Source organism: Helianthus annuus, chromosome 12, assembly GCF_002127325.2.
Source record: "Helianthus annuus cultivar XRQ/B chromosome 12, HanXRQr2.0-SUNRISE, whole genome shotgun sequence".
In the NCBI taxonomy this organism is placed as follows: domain Eukaryota; kingdom Viridiplantae; phylum Streptophyta; class Magnoliopsida; order Asterales; family Asteraceae; genus Helianthus; species Helianthus annuus.
Genome location: NC_035444.2, coordinates 56,079,132 through 56,100,452, shown reverse-complemented (window position 1 = coordinate 56,100,452; position 21,321 = coordinate 56,079,132). Strand labels below are relative to the sequence as shown.

General features: G+C 33.8%; 2 protein-coding genes and 3 long non-coding RNA genes across 6 annotated transcripts; 1 reads left to right on the top strand and 4 right to left on the bottom strand.

Annotated features, from left to right (window-relative positions):
- Positions 1 to 247: 247 nt before the first annotated feature.
- LOC110894966 (mucin-1) lies at positions 248 to 3,395 on the top strand. Its single transcript, XM_022142225.2, has 5 exons — positions 248 to 881; positions 1,224 to 1,335; positions 1,472 to 1,586; positions 1,701 to 2,915; positions 3,010 to 3,395. The coding sequence occupies exons 1-5, from the start codon at positions 689 to 691 to the stop codon at positions 3,253 to 3,255; spliced, it is 1,881 nt and encodes a 626-aa protein (XP_021997917.1). The 5' UTR covers positions 248 to 688; the 3' UTR covers positions 3,256 to 3,395.
- A 2,038-nt stretch (positions 3,396 to 5,433) lies between these two features.
- On the bottom strand, positions 5,434 to 9,087 carry LOC110894967 (probable signal peptidase complex subunit 2). The gene is made up of 5 exons (XM_022142226.1): positions 8,895 to 9,087; positions 8,074 to 8,225; positions 7,875 to 7,956; positions 6,070 to 6,215; positions 5,434 to 5,692 (listed from the first exon to the last, which is right to left on the bottom strand). Exons 1-5 carry the CDS (start codon positions 9,012 to 9,014, stop codon positions 5,599 to 5,601), a joined length of 594 nt encoding a protein of 197 aa, XP_021997918.1. The 5' UTR covers positions 9,015 to 9,087; the 3' UTR covers positions 5,434 to 5,598.
- A 4,616-nt stretch (positions 9,088 to 13,703) lies between these two features.
- Positions 13,704 to 15,471, bottom strand: LOC110896717. Of its 2 annotated transcripts, none has more exons than XR_002568111.2 (3): positions 15,429 to 15,471; positions 15,085 to 15,176; positions 13,704 to 13,862 (listed from the first exon to the last, which is right to left on the bottom strand). It is a non-coding gene; the product is annotated as an uncharacterized LOC110896717 (long non-coding RNA). The 2 variants fall into 2 exon arrangements; XR_004874117.1 differs by lacking the exon at positions 13,704 to 13,862 and adding an exon at positions 14,671 to 14,726.
- LOC118484708 lies at positions 15,472 to 17,283 on the bottom strand. The gene is made up of 3 exons (XR_004874116.1): positions 17,156 to 17,283; positions 16,480 to 16,547; positions 15,472 to 15,501 (listed from the first exon to the last, which is right to left on the bottom strand). It is a non-coding gene; the product is annotated as an uncharacterized LOC118484708 (long non-coding RNA).
- A 99-nt stretch (positions 17,284 to 17,382) lies between these two features.
- Positions 17,383 to 17,753, bottom strand: LOC110896718. Its single transcript, XR_002568112.2, has 3 exons — positions 17,685 to 17,753; positions 17,542 to 17,589; positions 17,383 to 17,450 (listed from the first exon to the last, which is right to left on the bottom strand). It is a non-coding gene; the product is annotated as an uncharacterized LOC110896718 (long non-coding RNA).
- Between the last annotated feature and the right edge of the window lie 3,568 nt (positions 17,754 to 21,321).

Here is a 21,321-nt window from a genome sequence, read left to right as displayed (position 1 = left end):
GTATGGTTGGAGGTGAATTGGAGGTTTTTAAGAATTTTTAAGGATTTGTAAGAATATGATGTGACAGCTGATTAGGCAGACAAGGGCGTCTAAGGACGCCTTTGCATTGGAGATAATAATGTTGCGTTTCCTTCGGGAGAAGGTGAGGTGACTACACTTCACCAAATAAAAAAAACCCATTTTGTCTTATTCAACCCAAAACAAAAAAACCCTTGTAGCATCCCTTATTTACATCACCTGCCCCTCCCTCTTTCTCTCTCTCCCCCCTGCTTTCAAATTGACTCGACTCCTTCAAACTTTCTCTCTCTAAAAAACTCATCTTCCTCACACGTCAAACCTCAAAGCTAGCTCTCATCTTCACGTAAACACTGCTCTAAAACCTCCATTTTCATCTTCACGTAAACCTATTTATGCATCTCTTCTTAACTTCTCCAGTTAATTCATATACAGCTTCCAATGCTTCAAAAAGAAAAAAAGAAATAGATTCCGAAATGTTGTGTTCTTCGCATTAGAACAATTTCAGCTCGATTTTCAGATCTGCAGCTGAAAATCTAAACATTTACACCCTATGTTCATAAATTAGGGTTTAGAAGCTAATAATTTAGGCGCGTGCTTTGGTTTTCGTGAAAATAATGTGTTTTGTTAGGGTTTAGGGTTTCGGAGTTGTAGAAATTGTGGATTTGTGGAGATGAATCGTAGCTTTAGGGCGGCTGAAAAGGAAATGCCGGTACCGGAAAAGCAACGGCAGCAGCAAATGATGGGGAGTTTTAGGAGGTCTGTAGTGAAGGAGAAAGAAGATGAGTTAGGTTTGTTTTTGGAAATGAGGAAACGAGATGAACGTGATCAGTTGCTGTTTGAAGATGAGTTTGATTCATCACTTGGTAGTTTGCTAATTTCATCTTGTTTTTATTATGTTTTAATTGTATATATTTGTCATTTTGTATATACATTATTGTTTATAATTTGTTAATAAATTATAAACCAGCTAGGGTTGTGGTGTGTGTGTGTGGGGCTTTTAAAAATCCGACAATATGATATCTGGTATTTATGATAGTTGTTTGAGATGAAATGAGGATAAGCAAGCAATTAGTTGTATTTTTTTTTATGATTTTTAGTTACCACTGGAAGTATGATGCTCTAAATGGTTAATTTGATTGAATATGTAACTTGATGATGGTCTATATATGTATGGAATCTATAAACTATTATGTTTGGTTTTGTAGGATCGGTTGAAGGAAGTTCACATATGTTTAGTATGCCCACAGCCATACCTGCTAGAAAGACCGGTGCTGATGAGTTTCTCAACTCTGAGAATGATAAAAATGATTATGAATGGTAATTTGTGTTATATTGTCTTCGGTTTTATGATTAACTTGTCATCTTTATCACATTATGTGGAGTATTGGGATAATAATAATATATAGTTTGTTTAATTTTGTTGTTGTTTAGCGAACAATGTTTATGTTTTCAGGCTTTTGACACCTCCTGGCACGCCTCTTTTCCCTTCATTAGAAATGGAATCACAGAAAACGGTCGTGGCTCAAGCAGGATCACCCAAAGCTCGTCCTACTGCAATAAGATCTCGAGTAACAACAATTCTTGTTTTATACGCAGTAGCTTTATATAAATTTTGTATTATAGCGATAGCAATTTGCATACATCCTGAATTAATAATTTGTTTTCTTGCTTGCTTGCTATAGCTATCAAACAATCATCCAGAGGCTACTGGTAGGAATAATTTGGTATCTAGGCAGCAAGTGTCCTCTCCTGGATTGAATACTTCAAGTAGCGGACTCCGTAGGCCCTCCTCTTCAGGAGGCCCAGCTTCAAGGCCCGCTACTCCAACCGGGAGGCCTGCTACTCCCACCGGAAGGCCCGCTACTTCCAGCGGAAGGCCTGCTACTTCCACCGGAAGGCCCTCTACTTCCACCGGAAGGCCTGCATTGGGGTCGTCAACTAGGTCGATATCAAACTCAACCAAAACAATTTCGAACACATCTAGACCAACTTCTACCGCAACATCTAGGCTGACTTCTACTCCATCATCTAGACTGACTTCTACCGCGACATCTAGACTGACTTCTACCCCAACATCTAGACCGACTTCTACCCTAGCATCAAGACTGACTTCTACTCCAACATCTAGACCGACAAGATCCTCAACTCCTACTTCTCGGCCCACCATGGGTTCAAGTTCAACTAAGCCCACACTACCAGCTAGATCTTCTACACCTACACCAAGGTCTACTGCAAGGTCTTCAACTCCCACAAGTAGACCGTCTTTACCCGTTACCAGACCCGCATCACGGGCTGCAACACCAACCCGTAGGCAACCCACACTAACAACCTCAACAAAAACATCCACTCCTACTGTCACAAAACCAGTAGCAAATACAACAAGAAGTGGCGGTGCACCACCACCGCCACGGTCTAGTTCTCCTAGTGTAAGACCGAAACCATGGAAACCTCACGAGATGCCCGGTTACTCTCTTGACGCACCGCCAAATTTACGGACTTCAGTTTCTGATAGGCCCCCTTCGGTTACAAGGGGAAGGCCGGGTGCACCCAGTAGCCGGTCTTCATCCGTTGAGCCTGTGGCTAATGGAAGGGTTAGAAGGCAATCTTGTTCTCCGTCAAGAGGACGGCTGCCTAATGGTATGATTCATAGTAGTGGAAGCTCGGTTCCTGTTCCTGCGTTGAACCGTGCGTATGCTAAAGCTAATGATAATCTGAATCCTGGTTTGTATGGAACAAAGATGGTTGAAAGGGTGATAAACATGAGGAAACTGGTTCCACCAAAGCAAGATAATAAACATTCGCCGCATAGTAACTTGTCTGCCAAGTCATCTCCTGATAGCTCCGGGTTTGGGAGATCACTATCGAAGAAGTCGTTGGATATGGCTATGCGACATATGGTATGCTTCTTTCATCATTTGTAGCTTTTTTCTTGCAAACTAATGAAGCTGTACTGTGAATGACAAAAGTTACACTATACTTTGTTTGGAACAGGATATAAGGCGAACAATACCAGGTAACCTGAGGCCATTGATGAATAATATTCCAGCGTCATCAATGTACAGTGTGAGAACTGGTCCCGCAAGAAGTCGAACCGTCAGTGTTTCAGATTCTCCTCTTGCCACTAGCAGCAATGCGAGCTCTGAAATGAGTGTGAATAACAATGGTCTGTGTTTGGATGGAAACGTAGACGATGAAATCAACAGTGAAAGGCGTGTGCTCAACGTCCGTGGTAGGTGATCCTTAGGTGACTCGTAAACTGATTTTACTTAATTTGTATGTTAATTAATCTGTCCAGCATGCTTAACCCATGAACGTGATAAAACCGGTATCATCTAATTTAGTTATTAGTTTGAAGCAAAGATTACCTTTTTAACTTAGCTCAGTTAAATTTTCAAAATGCTGTGGTTCGAACCTGGTAAAAGTTGTTTTAAGACTCGCCTTGGCTTGGGTTGGCTTATTATGAGCTTGATGTGATGTGATTGTCAAATAGCAGATAATCTGTTGAAGGTTTGGGTATTATATGGAATATGATTCCGCTGGCGTGTCATCCTATTTTGATATAAGTTTGTCATATTGTTTGTCGAGTGGGCATAGTTTGTGTTTGTCATATCCTGTTTTTTTAAGAAGCCATTCAAGAATAGAATGAAAATGGTCCCAAGACGTATAGGAAAAGAAAGCTAAAGAGGGGTCCACCCTGTAAGAGAAAATATCGTATTTGGGATAACGACTCCTCTCCTCACGGGAATATGAGGAGTTTTTTTTGAGAGATCACACCAATTGTTTTTTCTAATGTACGGTAGGTGGTTCAATAACCGGTCCGGTTACATTGATGAGTGAGTGGAGAATTAATTATTTGTCTGTTCATTTCTTGTCACATTTATAACACGCCACTTGTTACGACTTATACACATCTGTACACTTCTTTCTACAAATTTGAACGTAGTGAAATATTTATTTTACGTCGAATTTCTACGGTTTTCATCTTTTAGTTTATATCAACTTACATGAATTGTGTTTCAACTGTGAAAATTACAGAAATGATCCTTTACATTAATATGTTGTCATATTTTTTTGTCCTTTGCTCTACCCTTATGGGCAAGGCACATGACTATTTACACCAGAATATAACATCCGTGAGAGGAATTAATATAAACCTAATGGAATTGCGAACTGTATTTTTGATGGATTAGTAAACAGCTCTACCTTCCTCTTGTTACCATTGGTGATCCACCATTTTATCTCCTTTTCACATTCACAAACTATTTCTAATTATGTTTTCGAGTGATGAATTGCCTATTTTTGGTTTTCAATATGAGATGAAATATGATACATTTTTAGCACAATGGAGCTGTGTTTTGGGTATGTTATTAAGGAACAAGTCATGTCTACGCGTATCCATTATCATTATCAATAAATAATTAAATAACACTTAACAGTAATTATCAAATACCACTAACAGTAATTATCATTATCACTGTTTTCATTAAGTAATACATAGTTTTCAATTTTCATGTTTAATTAATTAACAAAAATTGTCAAGCCGGGCAAGAACATAAGATAAATACCACGATCAACCATCTTGTGTTAACATTTCAACGATTATAACTAAATTACCATGTTTTTTATTTGGGTAAATTACATTTTTCATTTCTTTATGATAACTTCAATAATTACATTCACAGTCATTTATTTGCAAAATCCGTTACATCCTACGTCCTTTGGTCCTAACCTAGTTAAAATTTTCAGTTAAACATAGCATGTGCCTTGCAAATAAGGATAGGTTAGTAATTAACTAGTATATTTAAAATTTTCTTTTTTCCTATCATTTTTCACAACCAAACAACCCAAACCTTATCCTCTCTTTCTCTTCTCTCATGTCTCTCTAGAAAACTGCCGGCCGCCGCCCTTGGTGATGGAGCCACGCGGCATGGTGGTCCCGACTAGTGGGTGTGGTGACGTCAGCAACTCCGTCATTTCTACACGAAGAAGAAAGCGTGTCTTTGTTACCTTTGCTTGAAACTTCAGATGACATCATTTTAGTTAACAAAGGTCGATCAAATCATCTACAAGACGATATACACATATATTGTCAACAAAAACCCTAAATCTCAACATTGAAAGGTGTTAATTGGATCAAATCGACCTAAAACATGAACAATCTTCAATAGTTCAATATAAAAATACAACACACTTCATGATTTTGAGTTTTTCTATCGATTACCCTACGCTACATTTACATCCATCTCCACGCTTCAAGTTATACTCGTTTTGCTGTTTGAATACACATTGAGCGCCTTTCAACCAGTATCATAGGCTTTTTAGATCATATAATCTTTTAAAACATAAGATAATTTCGTGCTTGGGATACCAAAAGAACTTACCGCATTTAACTCGCACCTCAATAAACTAGACACATAAGTCTAAATGGGGATTCATTCTAAATCAATTGGCAATAGGAGTAACACGCTAATCTTATACGTTGTGATTGAAATCAATTTGGTAAAATACCTCTACAAGTTTTTAATGTCGCATATGTCATCCTCCTATCAATCACAATTATTTTTTTATGAAGTTGATTTTTCACTTCCTCTTTTTCTCGTTAGCATAGTCATTTATTAGGCTCTCCACGTCTTTCCAGAACAACCCTTCCACCAACACACCATCCTTTGCGAACCTGCAAAACACATATACGCAACTTTAGAAACAACCCACTAGTCCTATAACACTTGTAGATAGAGAACAAGTCAGAACAGGTTAAAACACTTGTAGATTGGGTTGGTTGGGACACATCTTTTTCCAAACTTTACATTTTTCTGTCAAAAAATTATGTCGAATGTGATTAAAAAGGTACACTATCTATCCCAACAATAATATACATATTTATAATGAATGACCTAGAAGCCTTGATGCATTAAGAATACACCTTTGGCAACTTATAACCTAAATCCGGAAACTTGAATATCATACGAATGAGGGCAAAAAGATTCATGCCTGTGTGTGTGTGATATGTATATATGTGTGTGTAAAGGAGAGAGAGAGAGAGAGAGATACCATTTCGTGACGCTTTTGGTAAACTCCACAGTTGGCTTTGCCGAAATAGATTTAGGATCAGCGCTGGCTATCGTGAGGGTATACATGTCAGAGAATCTGGGCAACTTAGAAGATACCATCAAGCCAGTGCTGTTATAAGCTGAGCCCTGCCAATGTAACAAACTTGATGAATGAAAAAGGATACCAATATGTTATAAAAAATAAACACATCTCATGTGCCATATCAAGTACAGTGTACGCGTAATGTTATATATCTTGCGAAAACAAATACATGAAATTGCTCAACTCAAATACTTCCTCATACAATGATGTAGTATTGTGGTTTCCTTTTAACATTCAGCATAATGTGTGCATTTAAAAGGTATGGGCCTTTGGACAAACTGACATAGAGCCATGAGTCCATGACCATTGTATGCAATGGTGCAGTAATTCTACTTTAAAACCTACATTTGATAATAGCAACAGAAAAACTGATGTTCAACATAACAAAAAAAGCACAGATAATTTTATGAAAACAAGAGGTAAAATAACCCAAGAGTAGAAAAGAAACATATTGCTGATTCCTAATGTACACAACTCGACATTCGCAACAATCAAATTCAGTAAATTTCAAAGCCTAACTATTTCATAAATACGCAAAAAAATAACTTGCATTTCTAACATCTAAATGTTACCATCATAGCTGAAACTGTGATTTCATTGCTAAAGTCGTTTCTACTCAACTACTCATCGCAAAAGTTACTTAAAATATACCTTGATTTTGGCTTTAAGTTGTGATTACATGTTCATTGAACTTACTTTTTGGCACTAAAATTTCAAATGACGCATCTGTTTTTTTAGATAACTGTAGCCCGAGCCTTGGCATGCTACAATTTTTTTTTATTTGCACAGTAGGGTGCAATGCATGCCTATGAAGAGATTACAGGAAACAAGGTTAAAAAACTCTTATTACAGAATACTGAAATTTCACTAGAGATGACAAATGAAAAACTTTCATTATGCATTGTGCTTGTTTTAAGGGGATGGATTAATAAAATCCAAGAAGCATGAGTAACTTTCTTCAAACCTATTGCCAGGAATGAGTTTTCTCTCCTTTTCTTTCAAACTTATACCAAATAACAAACCAAACGCCACTTAACAACCTTAACAAGTGACATGAAACATATTGGTGATTACCTTTTCCTGAGAGGGATGAGATTTCTCTCTACTGACCTTGTTTCTTCAAAATTAGATAATATTTATTCACGTCAATCACCAGAATTCACAATAAGTTAAATACTGTACGGTTCCAGAAGAAAAACTCAATCTTGTAAACACACACACACAGATATAGAAAGACCAAACTACAAGCCACATCTAGGTACGTAGCTGCTAGCTGCCATGCAGATACATATGTGTGAAACTTGAAAGATCAACAAAACATTTACATCAACCAAAAACCAAGACACACACCCAATTTACTCAAACTGCAGCATACTTGACTAGAGAACATTGTAAGTTTCAAGTTTCTATATGGCAAACAGTGCCAGATCCTACTGCTAGCCTTCAAGAATTAAGAATAAATCAACTCAAGCATAATATTTCAAATTTATTCCAGGTTTTACACTCGTGTAGAAAGTAAATGAAATTCCACTGCTTTTGAGTTCTAACTAAAAGAAAGCATTACACGATCACCATACAGATAGCATCAGAATACAGCCTATAAGACACACCATGTTAGGACTTCAATGGATTCACTAAAGGTTGACAGTTGACTATCAAATCAATTATCAATCCAAAGCAAGTAAGAACAGAAACAAACTTACAGCAGGAGGATATGTAAACAAAAATGCATTCTTCTCCTTAGTGTAGACAATCAGCTGCAATATCCCATTGAACAGCACATACTTGCCATAGTCAAAGATCAAACAAACTCAATCATAAAACATAATGAATATTCATTTCTCTATTATGTAAACAACTACACCACAACATAAAATTCAAATTCACACTAAAAAAGGATATAACACGATGCATCCAATCAAAAAATTCCTATTCTCCGGAAACTTTTTGTTGTAAAACTGAGCAAAGAGAGCGATAACGATAATAATAGCTCCGATCAACAACCTAACGTTACTCATCCTCACATCTTCCTTGTAACCACGGCTCGTCACGATCTGGTTCAAAACAACACAACATGTAACTGATAAATAGATGCATAATTAACAAACTGTAACTGAATCTGAATTCGAAATCCAAAATTCGAGATGCTTAAGTGAAATAGATGCATAATTAACAAACTGTAATGAACTGGTTCAAACGAACACAACATGTAACGATTGATGCATAATTAACAAACTGTAACTGAATCTAAATCTGAAATTCAAAATTCAAAATTCGAGATGCTTGAGTGAAATAGATGCATAATTAACAAACTGTAACGAACTGGTTCAAACGAACAAGCATAATTAACAAAAACGAACTGGTTCAAACGAACACAACATGTAGCCATTGATGCATAATTAACAAACTGTAACTGAATCTGAATCTGAAATTCAAAATTCGAGATGACTGAGTGAAATTGATGCATAATTAACAAACTGTAACTGAATCTGAATTTGAAATTCAAATTTCGAGATGAGTGAGTGAAATTGATGCATAATTAACAAACTGTAACTGAATCTGAATCTCAAAATTCGAGATGCTTGAGTGAAATAGATGCATAATTAACAAACGGTAATGATCTGGTACAAATAAACAATAAAACGTAACGATCGAAGTATAATTAACGAACTGTAACTGAATCTGAGTCTGAATTTTATGAATTAGAGTCAAATTGGTGTTACCTCAGTGACAGTTTCATCGAGTAGGTGTTTGATGGAGTTGTGATCTAAGAGATTGGTCTTCTTAGGGTTTTTGATAGCGGTGGTGGTGGTGGTGGTGCCGTTAGTGGTCGCCGTCGTCATCTCCGATTTGAATTGCTGTATTTCCGATAGAGGATTTTTAGGTTTTGTCTGAAAGTGAAAAGCGTTGAATGATATTTGGGGGTTTTGTTTAAGCTGAAACGCTAAAGGTCATGGGCCTTGACCAGTTACGTTTACTTTTTGGCCCATCATTAACAGGGATCAGAATAAACTAACATAGTTTTAACTAGTTCTATGTATCCAACTAGTTGGTGCCCCGCTCACGTTGCGGGGCGATAGCCGAATAATTCTCAACCAATTAAAAGAACAGTAATGATGACAAGATCGTAATTTTTAGCGGGGGTAAAATCGTAAATTTTAGCTAGGAGAAAACCATAATTTTATTTTGAATTGGGGGGAAAATGTAATTTTGAATTTAGGGTGAAAGCGTAATTTTGAACCGAGTAGAAAATTGTAATTTTTAGTTGGGGGCAGAAGCATAATTTTAGTTTGAACTGGGGGCAATAACGTAAGTTTAACTGGGTGCAAAAACGTAATTTTAAAGTGGGTGTAAAATAATAAACTGGTGTAAAAGCGTAATTTTGAGATAGGGGGAAAACATATTTTTATTTTGAGTTGGGGCGAAAACGTAATTTTGGCGGAGGGTAAAATCGTAATATTTGAGCCGAGGGCAAATTTGTAAATTTTAGCTGGGGGCAACAGGGTAATTACTTTTTGAACTTGGGGCGAAAACGTAACTTTAAACTGGAGGAAAAAACGTAAATTTAAAGTGGGTAAAAAATAATAAACTGGTTGGTCCAATGGTGTATTGCCGGCCACCCATTTTGACCAATGGCAGGGAAACACTATTCCCTGCCATGGTAAATGTAGATGTAGGAAATGGGAAGAAAATCATAATTTTGAACAGAGGGCAAAATCGTAATTATATTTTGAACTGGGTGCGAAATCATAATTTTAAACTGAGCGTAAAATCATAATTTTGAGCTACGGGGAAAACATTGTTTTATTTTGAACTGTTGGTAAAAACGTAATTTTGAGCTGAAGGCAAAATCGTAATTTTGAGTTAGAGGAAAAAACATATTTTTATTTTGAGCTGGGGGCAAAAATGTAATTTTAAACGGAGGGCGAAACCGTAATTTTAAATTGGGAATAAAATTAAAAATGAGTTTTTGAACTGAGGGCAAAATCGTAATTTTAAGCCAAGGGCAAAAATATAATTTTATTTTAAACTGTGGGCAAAAACGTAATTTTAAATAAAGGCCAAAACCGTAATTTTAAACTGAGAATAAATTTAAATTAAAAATAGGTTGGTCCAATAGTGAAGTGTCAGGCAAGCTGCCTGGCACTATTCCCTCAACTTAAAAATGTATATGTAGTAAATATAAATATTGTGTGTGTGTGGGGGGGGGTGGTTTTAGCAGCGAAGGGGGGATGGGTGGGCCGCTGGAGGTGGGATTAGATAGTGGTAGTGTGAGATGATGAAGATGGATAAAGTGGAGAAGATGTGAAGCCGAAGCAGGTGATGTTCTTTCTGAATCTGAAGAAACAGAGAGAGTGAAGAATAGAGTCAAGGATATTTGATAGATGAACCCGTTAACCATCAGTATTGGTGAATTGAAGGTGAAAGTTTTGAAACTACTCGTATCGTTTTGGAAATTTTTAAACTAATAGACTGTAATAGTTATTTTCTACAAACACAGGGACGAAAAGCATAACTAACTCTATGTTTATTTATACTTTAGTTTTAATAACATGGGCATTTTGGTCATTTCAGATAAACTAACAAAATAATTGTAGGGTTAGTGAGGGTGGACTGTAATTGTTACAAAAGTGAAAGTCCTTGTACTGTTTTGGCAATTTTTTATACTAATGAACTGTAATTGAATTTTCAATAAACCTCAGGGACGAAAAACGTCATTACCTCTTATATAAATATAGATATTATTTTGGTTCACAACATATCGCCATTCTATATATTGGTGAAAACGAACCGAAACACTCATCATGAGACAACTTGCTAAATGCTTTAATCAAGTCAAGCTTAAACAAAATCGAGCTCGAACCTGTTTTAGAGCTCATTTCCGCTAGGCCAAACACGTTTTGTAAATGATTAGTTAAGATAGCAACTCAAGTTGAATTTTTCCTATTTCTTTAAAAGGGGAAAATAATTATTTGCTTCAAACATTTAAAAAGGGGGAAATAATTATTTGCTTTAAACAATGTGAACATATGGAAGAATAGTAAATTAAAAAGGGGGAAATAATTATTTGCTTTAGACAAATGTTCAACATGGAAGAATAGTAAACGAAAACTTGCAATTTGGTTATTTAAATACTAGGTTATCACCCGCGAACTTCGCGGGTAGAAAAATTTACTTTATATTAATCGAGTTATGTCATTAAATAAAATAAAAATACATGTTTTCAAACGTAATTTTTTATAATTGTTTTGAATTGAAAGTTGTAGTCAATGGGTTGCGAGTAAGGTTAGAAACTTCGGGCAAGAACGGGAGGCAGAAACTTGCCTCTCTGAACGACCCATGAAACAAAAAAAAAAAAACTTTAATTTTTTATAATAAAATATACACATGAAGTTGTTCGAACCTGCAAAACAAACTCATTTAACTAATTTTAGAAGTTAATTAAAAGTTTAAATTAGAAAATATAAACAACAAAAACTTTATTCATTAAAATATACACATGAAGTTGTTAACCTGAGCTTCACCAACATCTCTGCATCATCGACATCGCAGAGTACATCCAAAATCATTTAACATCCTAAACCTGTAACAACCACCCAGATAAGAGACTTAATCTTCCAAGTATCTCGAATGGTTTGTCGGATCGTTCAAAATCCAGTATGTGTAACGCAACTTCACAGCTCTATGAAACAATCGGCTCTGGATCTTTGGAGCATTCCTCAAATAGAGATATACATTGGTCATCTACAAAAATGGTTTATTAAGGTCAGAAACATCAAGTTTTTCATAAAAGTGTCCCGAGTCAACCCAACACAGCCGTTTTGACCCTAAAAACCATGTTTGACTACCTACCCAATATAGTCCATTTTCCACAAAATATTATTAAAAAGTATAGTAGATTTTAGAAGCATGGTTACCTTATATTTTTGGTTTTAAAAATGTGGCAACTCTCTCTCTATCCTCTTTTCTCTGTGTTAAATTATTCTTTTTTTCCTTTTTCTTTCAGTTTTTCGTTCAGAATATAATTCAGATTATAACAACCTCTCATTTTTTATACTTAAATGTGAATCTAATTGTTCAAACTTATTTGTCTACAATCAACAAAATCTCATATAACCAGCAATTTCATACACAATCAAAGGTGTCACAATCAAACACAAACATAATTCAATCTACACATTTCTCAAAACACAATCTCTAACATCACTAACCTGTAGCAATAATTCAAAACCCTAACTAATGTGTTGTGCACTCACTAATATCTGCTACACATGTCTCACTTATTCATCTTCACAACTTCAAACACATCTTATCTAACACCTTATGCCAATCAACAAAATCTCATATATACATAAACCTTGAATATTACTCAAACACATCTTATTTAATGAATCAAAATAAAAACACATAAACCTTGAATATTACTCAATTTATGACTACTATCCCACAAAACAAAACTTTGTCAACAAATTATACTAACTTATGCAATGGTAAACCATAAAAATAACAAATTAATTTAGATGATTAGCCTTGCAGAAAACCCAAATCGGGAAAGTTTACCAGAATCGTTAACGAAAAAAATCAGACTCAGATTGGGTTACTCAAGCGGATATTAATCACGAAAAAAAATCAGACTCAGATTGCCATTACTTCAAAATTTAAATTTAAAATAATGATTGACTTGAAAATTTAAAATTTAAAATCTGAAAATCAAATCACTAATATCCAATCCCGTAAATCAAGCAAACTTATTAGGAAAGTCTAACCTTTCAAATTTAAATTCAATTTACAGTTTCGAAATTTAAAATCAAACACATTAATGGCAAACTTTCAAATTTAAATTTAACATAATAATTGACTTCGAAATTGAAAATTTAAAATCAAACACAATAATGGTTTATTTCAAAATTTAAATTTAGAATAATGATTAACTTCAAAATTTAAAATTTAAAATCTGAAAATCAAATCACTAATATCTAATCCCGTAAATCAAGCAAACTTATTAGGAAAGTCTAACCTTACCAAGCAAAACCAACCGACATGGTACCAATTTACAGCAATAGCAAGCATATCTCTGTCCAACATAGTTGCAGCCAAAAACTCCGGACCATCCAAAATAAACACCTAATGAATCAAAATAAAAGCACATCCCTAAAATTACAAATAATATAGTCAAAGCATCTCATAAAAAAAACATCAGGATTTCAAAGCATTCAAAATTTAAAATCAAACACAATAATGGTTTCCTTCAAAATTTAAAATTTAAAATCTGAAAATCAAATCACTAATATCCAATCCCGTAAATCAAGCAAACTTATTAGGAAAGTCTAACCTTTCAAATTTAAATTCAATTTACAGTTTCGAAATTTAAAATCAAACACATTAATGGCAAACTTTCAAATTTAAATTTAACATAATAATTGACTTCGAAATTGAAAATTTAAAATCAAACACAATAATGGTTTATTTCAAAATTTAAATTTAGAATAATGATTAACTTCAAAATTTAAAATTTAAAATCTGAAAATCAAATCACTAATATCTAATCCCGTAAATCAAGCAAACTTATTAGGAAAGTCTAACCTTACCAAGCAAAACCAACCGACATGGTACCAATTTACAGCAATAGCAAGCATATCTCTGTCCAACATAGTTGCAGCCAAAAACTCCGGACCATCCAAAATAAACACCTAATGAATCAAAATAAAAGCACATCCCTAAAATTACAAATAATATAGTCAAAGCATCTCATAAAAAAAACATCAGGATTTCAAAGCATTCAAAATTTAAAATCAAACACAATAATGGTTTCCTTCAAAATTTAAAATTTAAAATCTGAAAATCAAATCACTAATATCCAATCCCGTAAATCAAGCAAACTTATTAGGAAAGTCTAACCTTTCAAATTTAAATTCAATTTACAGATTCGAAATTTAAAATCAAACACATTAATGGAAAACTTTCAAATTTAAATTTAAAATAATGATTGATTTCAAAATTTAAAATTTAAAAATCAAATCACTAAGGAAACATACCAAAAATATAGGATCATATTCCTCAATCAACTTTAACAACGAATGAGAGTTGTTTTTAGGATCCATAACTGCAAAGGAAGTAACCATTGTTTTAAAAAATATATAATGGTAATATATTTATAGAAACAAAGTCTATTTACAGAAACCGAATCATAATTCCGAATACAAAAATAATCTTTAACAACAGTAATCTGTTTATAGAAACAAAAACAACTTTAAAATTGAAATCAAAGGCATCTTTAAAGAATTAACAACTAACTAAATACAAAAATTATAACTCAATGACTCATGATAAATCATCATCAATAATTTTAAGACATTGACATATGAAAGTTGTTCTCACCACAATAAGGTTGCAAAATCATATGGTATTTCTTATCAATCGAAAAAAAAAACATATAAGTTGCAATAACTTATTGTGTGCACAAAACTGAAAACTTAAGAAACATAACAAAAATATAGGATCATAGTCCCCAATCAACTTTAACAACGAAGGAGCGTTGTTTTCATGATCCATAACTGCAATGGAAGTAACCACTGTTTTAAAAAAAATATAACAGTAATCTATTTATAGAAACAAAGTTTATTTACATAAACCGAATCATAATTTCGAATACAAAAATCATCTTTAACAACACTAATCTATTTATAGAAACAAAAACAACTTTAAAAAGAAATTAAAGACATCTTTAAAGAATTAACAATTAACTAAGTACAAAAATCATAACTAAATACAAAAAATTATAACTCACAAAACAAACCATAAGAATTTCAAAAGATAATCACATAAAATTTCATATTAACACCTAAAGACAAAAATAAAAAAGAAAGACTATACATATCAAAAAACAAACAACACCAACAAAACTGAACTAACCTGTTTTTGGTCGACGAACAATTCGAAAAATATAGGATCATAGCCCTCAATCGACTTTAATAACGAAGGAGCGTTGTTTTCATTATCCATAACTGCAAAGGAAGTAACCATTGTTTAAAAAAAATATAATGGTAATCTATTTATAGAAACAAAGTCTATTTACAGAAACCGAATCATAATTTCGAATACAAAAATCATCTTTAACAACACTAATCTATTTATAGAAACAAAAACAGATTTAAAAAGAAATTAAAGACATCTTTAAAAAATTAAAAACTAATTAAATACAAAAATTATAACTAAAATACAAAAAATTATAACTCACAAAACAGTGCAAGATATACCTTTTCTTCAACTTCTCATAGGAACCCATTCAATAGTTCCTTGAGGGGAAGGAGTCTGAAAGAAGCTCTTCACCTAAAATTACAAAACACAAAAAGTTTGTGAGATATGCAACTCGAGTACAAAAACAATAGTCAAAGACTCGAAGCATCCCTAAAATTACAAATAATATAGTCAAAGCATCTCATAAAAAAACATCAAGATTTCAAAGCATACAAAATTTAAAATCAAACACAATAATGGTTTACTTCAAAAATTAAATTTAAAATAATGATTGACTTCAAAATTTAAAATTTAAAATTTAAAATCTGAAAATCAAATCACTAATATCCAATCCCGTAAATCAAGCAAACTTATTAGGAAAGTCTAACCTTTCAAATTTAAATTCAATTTACAGATTCGAAATTTAAAATGAAACACATTAATGGAAAACTTTTAAATTTAAAATTTAAATAGAAATCTTAATTCCGGAAAAATTATCATACTAAAAATAAATCACTAAAATTTAAATTTGAGGTTTCAAAAAAAAAAAAAAAAACATTAACGAAATTTAAAATTGCTCAAAACTTAAAATTTAAAATTTGAATTCCGGAAATAGAAATAGAAACCCTAATTCCGGAAAATAATCATACTAAAAATAAATCACTAACGAAAATTAAAATTGCTCAAAATTTTAAATTTAAAATTTAAATTCCGCAAATATAAATAGAAACCTTAAAATTTTAAATTTGAGGTTTCAAAAAACGTAACACCATTTATTTATAGAAACAGAAACCTTAATTCCGCAAAATTATCATACTAAAAATAAATCACTAACGAAATTTAAAATTGCTCAAAATTTTAAATTTAAAATTTAAAATTTAAAATAGAAACCACAAAATTTAAAATTTAAATTTGAATTCTGAAAATTATATCACTAACATCCAATGCCATAAATTATCATACTAAATATAAATCACCATTTATTTGCAATAAGTTTAAAACAAAATAAAAAAAAGATAAATATCAGTTTACTTAAAATATGATTAGTAATTAGAATACACATAAACGTACCAAAAATATCGGGTCATCTTCATCAATAAGCTTTAAAAATGAAGGACTGTTGTGCAAGGGATGCATATCTGAAAAATATATAAGAAGGTTTTTAAAAAAATAAAACGGTAAAGTATTTATAGAAAAACAATCAATATTCCTAAATAAACAATCAATAAGCTTTAAAAGATAATTTACTCAATTGAGAAACTTCCAAATCCAAAAATAAAAAGAAACGGTTTAAAAAAAATAAAAAATATTTATTTTTTAGAAACAAAATCAATATTCCGAATACAAAAACATTATACCGGATGAAAAAAATATCAGACCACTGTAAATCTTCATCAACACAATCAAAAAACATCGGACACAATCAAAACATATCATCATCAACAACAAACTAAAAGACTGTAAATAAAAATATGAGTAACATGAGAATAAAATCAAAACATCAACAAAATATCATTTCATATGATTGGAATCGGATAATACAAAATCATCATCAACAAACAACGAAAAAAAAAAGAAAAATCAAACAATAAGCATCTGCGGAGAAGGAGATGAAGAACAAATTTTTTATAGATTGTTGATTAAACTTACATATAACAGGTTCGATCAACAAAAAAAAAACATAAAAATCATCAAAAATTCACATTAAACATTTACAATAAATAACAATCTAATATAAATTACATACCTGCAAATTATGTGGAACGATCTACAAACAAATAACAACGAAAATGATTAAGATCTGCCGAATGGGTTTTGAACAAAAAAAAAGTTCCTATAAGATCTAATAACATAAATAAACAGTATAAGATCTAATTACAGATGAAACCGTAGATGAGCTTTAGGGTTTGTAAAATTGAATGTGGATGAAAGATGATTGAATAACAAAATTGAGAAAAGAAACTAACCATGTTGTGAAGAACTTTTGACGATTTCTCCGGTCGATTAGGGTTTTGACGGATACGAAAGACCACAAGCAAACCCTAGATATGACAAAACACATCGTAAATCATTATTAAACAGCAAACAAATCGATCTCTTCAAATCTGGAAACATGAAACAAATAGCATTTACATGAAGATGAAGAAAGCATCAAAACATTGTCGTCCTTATGAATCTCATCTGAATATGTAAGATAGTTGATGAAATCGAAAAAAAATCAAAGATGTATTAGATTAACAATACGAAAACAAAGAAGGAATGACATAATAACATACCTAAGGACGATGAATCTCTGAAAAACGAAGAAGCAGATTTAGGAAATGGTATGTAGGGTTTGTGAAAAGCGAGGTTATGAGATATGGTGGTCTGGTAAAGATGATATATAGGATCCGTTTTTTAATATTGGGTGACCCGAATCACAGCCGGATCCCACCACTTTTTTGTTAAAATCGTGAATGATGAAGGCATTTGAGAATTCCCTCCTAAACTCAAAAATATAAGTTGCCACATCAGCAAAAATGTCCCAAATCCAATGCCACCTAGCCCAAATCACATCTCATTTATATATATAGATAGATATAGATGAGTTGACCATTAGTTTTTAGTAATTTGGTGCAAAATAACAGTTTTAATTATAGTTTATCACGTGTGTAGCATATGTGTTATATGCCCGCCCGCGTTGCGGGGCAATAAGCCGAATATTTATCTCTCATAACATGAATGTCTATGTTTCGGTTACTTGTACATACTACTCATAACACGATCTCAAAAAAATTACATCGAGTCAACCAATTAAAACAAAAACACTACCAACTTTTACTAAAAAAAACTAAAACAATGGAAATACTATAATTTTAAACTGAGAGCAAAATTGTAATTTTTCAGGACAAATGAGCATGTACCAGGCATGCCTGGACGAATAAAAATTACACCTATGCCCGCCCGCGTTGCAGGGCGTTAAATCAAATATTTCTTAGTTTCATAAGATGTATGCATGTATTTAGGTTACTTGTACATACTACTTAAAACACGATCTAAAAAAAATACATCGAGACAACCAATTAAACGAAAACACTACCATAGTTTTGCTAAAAAAATTAAAACAATAACATGTCTGTAATTTTGAGCTAGGGGTAAAATACTAATTTATCAAGACCAATGAGCGAGTGTTAGACAACTGCTTGACACAATAAAAGTTACATTGAGTCAACCAAGCAAAATAAAACAGTACTATAGTTTTGCAAAAAAAAAAGGTAAAACGATGGCAAGATCATAATTTTTAATTGGGGGAGAAATCGTAATTTTTGAAATGAGAGCAAAATCATAATTTTGAACAGAGGGCAAAATCGTAAAAATATGTTGAACTGGGGGCGAAATCATAATTTTAAACTGAGGGCAAAATCATAATTTTCAGCTACGGGGGAAAACATAATTTTATTCTGAATTGTGGGCAAAAACGTAATTTTGAGTTGGGGGCAAAATCGTAATTTTGAGCTAGGGGCAAAAACATATTTTTATTTTGAAGGGGGCAGCAAAAGCGTAATTTTAGACGGAGGGTGAAATCGTAAATTTAAACTGGGAGTAGAATTAGAAATGGGTTTTTGAACTGAGGGCAAAAGCGTAAATTTTGAGCCAGGGCAAAAAGCTAATTTTATGTTGAATTAGGGGCAGATACGTAATTTTAAACAAAGGACGAAACCGTAATTTTAAGCTGGGAATAAAATTAAATTAAAAATAAGTCGGTCCAATAGGGAAGTGTCAGACAAGCTGCCTGTCACACCCCAACCGATGGCGGAATCATCGGGGCGCGGCACTGAGCGAAACAGATTGTTCAGAAGTTTCCATAACAACTATTTATGTAATCCAGTTAAAGATACGTCCCATACCGTATCCCGAATAAACAAACATATTATTACAGATAATCATCCAAACAAGAAGTTCTGTTCCGACAACTCAGATTTATTATTACAGACAATTGTTTATTATTTCTAGACTCCCTAGCCTCGATTTCATCACCACGCACCTAAGCATCCTAGCAACTTAAGCACCTGTCACATACGTTAAAATAAAGTCAATACATGAAATGTAAAGGTGAGCATACAAGTTTGATAATAGCATATAGAGTTCGAATAGTTTACGCATAACCAGCACGTACACAGAGGAAAACGAAGCATGTTAATAATCGACATGGACCTATCGATACCAATGACTGCGGGTTGACCGTCCGAGACGGTTCGCAATACATGATTACCACCGTAATCCATGCAAGTAATTGTCCTTAACAACCCCCGTGTGAACGGGTGCTGAGTCCAAACTATAGTACTACGTCGTTAAGGCAGGTAGACAGCATTCCACGTGTAAACACAATCAACAAGCATTCATTAAGTCACGTAATACATGCATATTGGTTAGCGTTCAAATAGTTCGAGTAGTGTGATCATTTGTGTTTTGATATAAGCAACGTATGTAACACCCAAAAGTGCTAAAAGCAAAAGGGATCGAGTATACTCACAGTGATTGATTATGGATTGAAGGGAGCGCTGAGAGTAGGGTTAGCCTGAATAGTTCGATAGTACAACAATGAGTAACGTGGAAATGCAAACAAATGCGGATGGATCGAATAGGCTGGTCGATCGAACGACAGGTTCGATCGAACGGTCTGTTCGATCGGCTGGTATATCCGATTGGACAGTCCTGTTCGATCGGCCGGTAGGCTCGGTCGGCTGGGCCATTCGAGTGGATTGTTTCTTCCTCTGGTGTGTTTGTTTTGAGGATTTGAACTTTTGAAGTTTTCGTTGTAGTATATGAGAACACAAAAATGTCCTTACCTTTCAGGTCGATCGATCGAACGGTCCGTTCGATCGGCTGGCTTAATCGATCGGCTGGGAACCTTAGAGTGATTCTCAACAGAATGTCGCTCGATCGAACAGTCTGTTCGATCGGCTGGCATTCCCTACTACGAACGAGTTGTGAAAACGATTAAGTGTTGAAGTATAGTATCTCATGATCCGAAGAGTAATGTTTATAGCGTATCCGATCGAACATCACTTCGTCAATAACATACTTCATAAAATTCGAAGAGTGTGGGGCCATGTGCTAGCCGATCGGCTGGCCCGGTCGATCGGCTGGCATGTCCGATCGGCTGGGCTGTTCGAACAGCCTAGCCGTTCAGTCAGCAAGTCTGACCTGGTCGGCCTTTCGTCTAACACTTGGCTGTTTAATTACTTGTCGTCATATCGAGGTAGTTTTGATAACGAGTTGAACTATGATATTCTCCGTTCCTACTTGTTTCTTTGGCTCGGACAGGAATCACCCAAGTCCGGCCGGTGAGCGATTCGGAACGTCGGTTAGAGTTTAACCCGGAATTGGTGAGCCTAGTATATAGAATCCGAATCTTGAACCTCTTAACTGTTAGAATGATTAGTTAGCCGGTTCAAGCTCCGTTTCTATCGGTTTTAAGGTTTCGAGTGTAAAAAGGTTGAAGAATTTTGGAAATTATCCATAAAAATGTTAAGATTCTTTGCAAGTCTTAGTTTGTTTATGTGGAAATCGGTCAGATCTAAGCTATTCATGGTGGAATAAGGTCAAAGTTTGGTGTTCTTGAAGAACACTATGATGACATCACCCAAGAACTCTTAGATCTTGATGATTTCACGGTTAGAAATCGAGTTTTGAAAGTTAGAAAGATGTAGAATCATGCAATGATAAAAAAAACGTACAAGAATTAGAGTGAAAACTTACCGGAGTTGAGAGAAATCTGAGGAAAGGTGAAGAATAGGAGTTGGCCGATCAGAACTTTCCAAAAGTGGAAATGAAGACAAGGACAACCCTATTTATAGGCTTCCAAAAGGGGAAAGTGGCAGCCGATCGGCCAGGAGCTCCGATCGAATGGGCTGCTCGATCGGCTGGCAA